At 38.2% G+C, this 7,597-nt stretch overlaps 1 protein-coding gene across 1 annotated transcript; it reads left to right on the top strand.

Moving 5' to 3' along the window:
- Positions 1-4,649: 4,649 nt before the first annotated feature.
- Positions 4,650-5,375, top strand: LOC119730012 (fibrinogen C domain-containing protein 1-like). Its single transcript, XM_038202803.1, has one exon. The coding sequence runs from the start codon at positions 4,650-4,652 to the stop codon at positions 5,373-5,375; it is 726 nt and encodes a 241-aa protein (XP_038058731.1).
- Positions 5,376-7,597: the final 2,222 nt, after the last annotated feature.

Here is a 7,597-nt window from a genome sequence, read left to right as displayed (position 1 = left end):
CCGAAAATGGCGGAGTTTACATGCACCATTATTTTCAGGACACCCTGAAGTGACAAATTAATGAGATATTAAAGGTGTTAATAATTTAAATGTTGGATTGTAAAGTATGTTTCTTCAGGTTGTATTTTATCAATGATTGATCCAGGTTTTCAGAAGATAAATGCAGAAAACTATTTGAAAATATTTATTTTCTCTTCTCGTAACTTCAGTTAATATTTACTTTTCGGAATCAGTAATTTGAAAATATGCTCAGTATTTTGACAGAACATCATAATTTAGTTGATGAATATATGCGTGTCTAGATTCATTCATGATTAGTGTGTTATTAAAGTAATTAAACAAAACTGCAGGATAGTTACACTGATACTTAGCAATGTGATATACAGGGTGAGTAAAAAAACGAAACCCAGATGTCAGGACCATTGTTTTAGTGAAGTTCTGCATGTAGCACTTTCAAAATCTAGGATATAAAAGCCCAATTCATAAGCATTCTTTTAGTACAAGAATCATTCGAATTACTTACGTACTTTTCAAGCTACGGAATTTTTAAACACAACCGCCGTTTAAAGGTTATGTCCACGGATCACAACAAATTCAGTGTTCTTTCAGCAAAACGAAAACAAATCACATAAAGATGTGTGTGAATTGTTTTTGTTTTGCTGAAAGAATTACGCACACCTTTTTTTGGATCTAGATGCTCTGTAGTGCATCTGAGGCATTTTCTGGCCACTTCCCCCTGACTTTTTGAATGAAACGTATTCGTGTTTTAGTGGGTGGGTCATCAAAGTTGATAAATTATATCACAAGCATCACATCCTAACTGTAGCTTGACTCTCTTTCTAGATTTGCGCTCTTTAGCTTGATCCATGATTGTGTTTATAGGGAAAGGGCGTAATCATACATGTCGCCATGCACTACATGTTAAGTTAAACGGAATTTAACCATGAATTTTAGTTTTCCTCAGACTTGTAGGCCTACTTGTGTTTTCTTAAAAAGAAGTGGTTTTCTTGCTGAGAAAATAGCAAGGAAGAACCGGTTTTGTGCAAGCAAAATTAAGGGAATAATCCGTTGATACTAATATCTTGTTGGAAAATTCCAAAATCATTTCAAGAAAGTTGCCGCCGTGAATCAGAGTTTATGAAGGGAAGAAAAGTGGGATTTGCTATTAGCATCAACAGGGCCATTCCTCATTCTTTATCTTTTACGGGTTGTGGATCAAATTGGACGAGAGGACGAGAGGCTCTGCGGGCTGATGTATTTTTAGAAAAACAGTTTTTGGCAACCAGGTTGTAGGGAAGATTTCCGTTTATTTAAGACTTAATTAATTCACCGGTATGGATACCGGTGTATGTACATGATTGAACTGCCGAGCATATTTGTTAAGTTTTTATCTCTCTAAAAAAATACATCAGCTCGCAGAGTCTCTCGTCCTCCAATTGATTCACATCCCACAAGGTAATGAACGATGAACGGCCTTGTTGATAGCAAATCACACTTTCCGTCCCTTCATAAACTCTGATTCACGGCGGTAATTACTTTCTTTGAATGATTTTGGAATTTTCCAACAAGATATCTACTTCAACGAATTATTCCCTGAATTTTGCTTGCGCAAAACCGGTTCTTCCTTGCTATTTTCTCATTTAGAAAACCACTTCTTTTTAAGAAAACACAAGTACAAGTCTGAGAAAAACTAAAATTCATGGTGGCGGCCAAACGTCATTCCGTTTAACTTAACATGTAGGCTTAGTGGCAACATGTATGATTACGCCTTTTTCCTTTAAACATAAAAACAAAAACAAAACAAAACACAAAAAGGAAACAAGAAAAATGTGGGGCAGGGCAATGGGGGCCATCCCCCCCCAAAAAAAAAAAATAACCCAATTTTTTTTTTTAGTGGCATCGCAATAAAGGAAGGCACGGTGTACACCACCATCTTTTCCTTTTTAAAAAAATGGTTAAAGTGGTCAGAAATTGCCTCAGATCGCACCACAGAGCATCTAGAAACCAAAAGAAAAAAAAAACGCCCTTGGGGCCATGCAAGGCCTTGTGTACATTAACAAAATATATTTTAAAAAAGAGGCCTGTTATTATTGGTACGGCTATAGCCGTACCTGCCGTACCGCTTCCTACGGCCTTGTGTGTAACTGTCTGATGACAATTTCGCACTTGGCTTCTGGTAATGACATGCCACTGCCCATACAACACGACCACGTAGGCCGCCATTTTACAAGGAATGCATAATACATGTTAATGCATCATACTAAAAGTACACCAGTACATTATCATCTCTCTCTCTGTTTTGTGAACGTAAAATGCTATTTTGCAGTTTAGAAACAAACTCAGACATTTCAAGTAAAAAAGAGAAACGTTAATGTATTTTTGGTGGCTGTGACAATAACCAAGCACTAAGTGTCAATGACGAGAATTTTTAAGACACTTACATTTTCATAATGATTACAAAAAAGAGGTCTCATTTTAATATGAAAGGGAAAGAATTTCTCAAGGAAATTTATTGTATATAAAAGTGAGGATATCAGTCAGCATACAAACGATGGAACATTTACAGTGCAAGCCATCATTTTTCTTTTGCTTGAGGAAAATAAATTAGATACAACATGAAAGGCACAATGATAGGAACTACACGCAGAAAAGAAGATACTATAATTCTTGTTGCTTCACATTACAAATTCACAATCAACACTACTATGAGCTCTAAATAATTTCAAGACAAACCAAATGTACATATATTTTGCCAGGATAAAAGCTCATAGGGCTGTGCATCTCCCTATTAAACTTGAAAAGTACATAAGTGATCTGAATGATTCCTGTACTAAAAGAAAGCTTACGAATTGGGCTTTTATATCCTAGATTTTGAAAGTGCTACATGCAGAGCTTCACTAAAACAGTGGTCCCGACATTTGGGTTGTTGTTTTTTTACTCACCCTGTATATTACAAATAAAATATGCACAGCGCAAAACAAGTTATCAGACAGGATGGCATTGCTAATATAATCTTTGCTGTCATCCGGCAGATATTAGCGGTTAATTCTTGACCCGTGATTACTGCATTGATAGTCACCAATGAAAATTAATATCATGACCAAGCAAGGTGACAAAAAATGATCAGTTGATACCAGTCTGGTATGTCTGTTTGCAACGCTCTGTCCATTTCTCAGTTGTAAATTTATACCTAATGGTTCGTCATCCTTATTTCTTTTTTTTTTTTAGATCTCTGCGTAATACTTACTTCAATTAAAGTAAAAGACTACAGGGGGAGCAAAAGAAAACGAAACCCAAATGTTGGGACCATTGTTTTAGGGAAGTTCTGCATGTAACATTTTCGAAATCTAAGATATGAAAGACCAATTCATAAGCTTTCTTTCAGTAAAAGATTCATTAAATTCACTTGTGTACTTTTCAAGTTACGGAATTTTTAAACACAAAACCGTTTAAAGGTTATGTCCACGGATCACAAAAAAGTTCAGTGTTCTTTCAGCAAAACGAAAGGAAATCACATAGGGATGTGTGTGAATTGTTTTCGTTTTGCTGACAGAACGCACACTTTTTTGAGATCCGTGGACAGAACCTGAAAACGGCGGTTGTGTTTAAAATTCCGTAATTTAAAAAGTGCATGAGTGATTTGTATGATTCTGGTACTAAAAGAAATCTTATGAATTGGGCTTTCATATCCTTGATTTTGAAAGTGCTACATTTAGAACTTTAATCAAACAATAGTCCCGACATTTGGGTTTCGTTTTTTTTTTACTCACTCTGTATAAAGTCTTATACGAAATAGCATGCTTCAGTTATCTCAAAAAATAAATATTTCATATGTTGTTGAGCAAGTGCTATATTCACTGGTAACTAGGACGCCTTGGAGACGACGTCCATAACGGTGACCTGCACTGCATTGTGTACACTGCAATTTGCGTCGCGGAGGTTTAATGTAATGTATTTTGTAACCATTTCTAGAGCGCAGGCAATAATTGGAGCACTAGAACGCTATATTAACTCTGAGGCCATACCTTACTTTTGGAGATGAGGGACTCAATAAAGGTTTACACATGTGACTTGGAGCAGCCAATCAGCTTCCCCCACGTACAGTTCAAGATCATGTGACACTGGTGTTATGTACATTTTGCTAAGCATCGGTTCTCGGGTTTAGGGACATGACTCGATAGTAGCAACACTGGTACAAGTTTAGATGTTCTTGGTGGTTGATGCTGCATACGACGGAGTTGCTATTTACAGTCTAACAAATCTCTCAGCTCCTTGTCAACTTTGCATTGAATGCAACATACACCACATTGTTTCCATAAATTGAGCAAAACATATATGATAAAATTAGAAGTGCCAGCATGGAAAACAGACAAAATATCCACTTGTCTATCACCAAGATGATTAAACTCAGACTTGCGATTGTTTCAGTGCTTGTGCTAACTGCTGGAGGTTTGTACGGAGAACACTGCGGTTACCTCGAGAAAACTTTCATTGCAGCAGACAATCGTGCACTTCAGACTTCTACATTTAGAGAGGAACGGGTCAAGTCTGCTGTCCGCTGTGTTAGCTACTGTCATGCTGATAACAACTGCCGATCTGTGAATTATCATAAAACAGATCAACTTTGTCAAATGAACAATCTGACAAGGATGCAAAATCGTGCTGATTTCACCACACACTACGGCAGTGTGTACTTTGATGATGATGTAGACACATCTCTCTTCTCTGTGCCTCCTCGGTTCAGAGGTTGTGATGAGGTCCTTCAAGCTGGTCAGGCTGTGAGTGGTATCTACACGATATTCCCAGCTGGATTCAATGATGGGCTACAGGTCTACTGTGACATGGAGACTGATGGAGTGGGATGGATCGTCATTCAGAGGCGTCAAGATGGCAGTGTTGACTTCTACCGCAACTGGGCTGACTACCAGGTTGGCTTTGGCAGCTTGTCTGGTGAGTTCTGGCTTGGGAATGACAACCTACGCAGCCTGACTGAGACTGAAGGTAAGTGGCAACTACGAATTGACTTAGAGGACTGGGAGAGTAACACGGCCTGGGCTGAATACGACGACTTTCAGATTCATGGAGATAACTACATACTCCAAGTCAACTCATACAATACCAACAGCACTGCAGGAGACTCACTCACAAGACATAATGGAATGATGTTTTCAACTAACGACAGAGACAAGGACATATATGATTATGATTCCTGTGCTAGACTGAATAAAGGGGGCTGGTGGTATAGGGCATGTTATCAATCAAATTTAAATGGAAGGTTTGGGCAAGGGGAGTTTCAGGATCACATAGTATGGCTGGCTTGGAAGAGCGATTACTATAACATCAAAAGATGTGCTATGAAAATAAAATCTTCATAAAAAGCGCGACGAAAATTCAATGTTATACCAACTACGGACTGTTACAAAACACTTTCAAAGAAACCTTGTTAGTTAGATAAATTAACGCAGGTTTGTTGAATAAAATATTAAGTCGGCAAAAAGATGCCTATTCAGACGTCTGAAGAATTAATGGGCAGTATTATGAGGGTATTTATGTAAGAAGATGTGTTGTATGGAATGATTGTTTTGATGTTGCTAAAAAAAATGTCTATGACAGCTATTTACTCGATTGTCCGTCTGAGTTGCCACATATTCTAAATTATTAGGTGGTATTGAAGGAATCATAATGATAAAAAATGTTCGTGTTTTTTTACGGCTTAATGAGCAATTTTTATCGTTGTGTATAATCAATTGTGAAATATATACCATCATTTTACGAATTTTCAGCTATGAATTAAGCTGTCCCCAGCTTTGTTGCACGAAACAACAGCTTAAAAATGGGATTTAGCGGCCTATTAAGCCTGACATGCAGCTTCAAGGGTGTCAAATGAGTATCTGATTTATTAAGATTTTTCAGGCAAACAATAAATCAACAATTGGAGAAAAAGACAAGAATGAGGATTGCCCAAAAGCTAACTATATAAGGGCTTTCCAGACGACAAATACAATACAAACATTAAATAATAAAGCACAAGCAATACGTTAGTAACGAAATCAGTAGAAACGTTCACACAAATACAGTATTTAAAACAGGACAAAGTTATACGGTACGAATATAATGGGTAGGAAAATGTCAAAGTAAGTTAGCCATTCTGAAGAATTTTATGCAATTTATTTGCTGAATGCAATCGTTGAAAATGCACGTTTGTCCCATTTGACCCTATTTCCAATTTTTGTTTTCCATTTTCAAGGGTAATTTGGTGTCTTTTTTATGCTAATGAAAATTTCCATATTCATGAGGCCTATGAGACCTGATTGTTCGAGCCGAAGTCCCTACCTTGGATGCATCCCCTCCCATCCAGCATGCTACATTTAAGTGCAGTTCCAGATGTGTTGTTTGGCAGGTTCACATCCAGGAGTCTCTGACTCGTTTTTTTGACCACTCTTTTGGCATTACCCACAGCACTACTGGTAACATCACTTCAGGGCGGATCCAGGCATTTTAGCGGGGGGGGGGGCATCAGCAAATCAATGCTGAAATGTAGACAGGTTTTATTTTTGTCCGGACACCTTTGCTCCGTAAAATCAATAGGTGGGGGTGGGGGGGGTCGTACCATACTTTCAAATGGGGCGCTGTTTAATCCGACAATTGTCAACACTGTATTACATAAAGTTAAATGCCCCCTAACCAAGCTGGCTCTGTCCGTATTTTGTACACAGATGGGCATTATTGCCAGTGTAATTTGTTTTGCGTGTCAGAGCAGGGGGGAGGGGGTTCAAATTATTTGTAATGAATTTCTATGAAAAAGAACCCCCCAGTTCGCCTTAACGGGGAGGAGAAAGGAAGCGTACTGTTGAAGCATTGGGTCTCACCATCCAACAAGGCAACGATTAATCTTTTCATTTGTTTTTCCGCAATTGTCATTTGTTTCACGAAATCCTGGCATTACGGACACACTCTCGCAAAATGTGGTCCGGCAGCTTTCTATACAAAAACCTCGTTGGCTCGGGGTTTTGTACGTAAACCTTATCAGTCAGCCGATCACGCTCAATTGACTTCGGCCAAACCGCAGTCCCATCATAAGAAATAAGTTAACAATGTTATCCAGCCCATTTTTTCCGAGAGTGTGTCTCTAATGGTCGATGGGCTTTTAAAAAGAACTTTTGCAAATGCGAAAGACACTTTGGAAACATCCAATCAGTTTGAATATGCTTCATGAATTTCTGAATAAACGAGCACATTTTTAACAGTATTTAATTACTATTATTTTTTTGGTGTGGTGGTGGTGGTGGTGGTGGGGGGGGGGGGGGGTGGGGGGCAGACAGAAGATATATCAGAATGGCGCAATAAGACCGACAGCGGGCGCAATAATTTTGATTAGGGTTTCAAAAATTTCTACGCGTCCGCGTCGGTAATTTGCATAAAAAGTGCCCCCACAATTTTTTGTAAAAAACGAGACCGTCTAGTTTAAAAATCAGTGGAATCGTGCGAATATAGCAGAGGATCATCTCCCTAGCTTTTGGGCTATTATCTAAGAGCAGATTTGATAAAATTAGGGTCCAAAAATGGGTTCTATTTGCACAAGAAAATGTAGCGATGC

Source organism: Patiria miniata, unplaced genomic scaffold (genome assembly GCF_015706575.1).
Source record: "Patiria miniata isolate m_02_andy unplaced genomic scaffold, ASM1570657v1 HiC_scaffold_22, whole genome shotgun sequence".
NCBI lineage: Eukaryota > Metazoa > Echinodermata > Asteroidea > Valvatida > Asterinidae > Patiria > Patiria miniata.
This window is presented reverse-complemented; position numbering and strand designations above follow the sequence as displayed.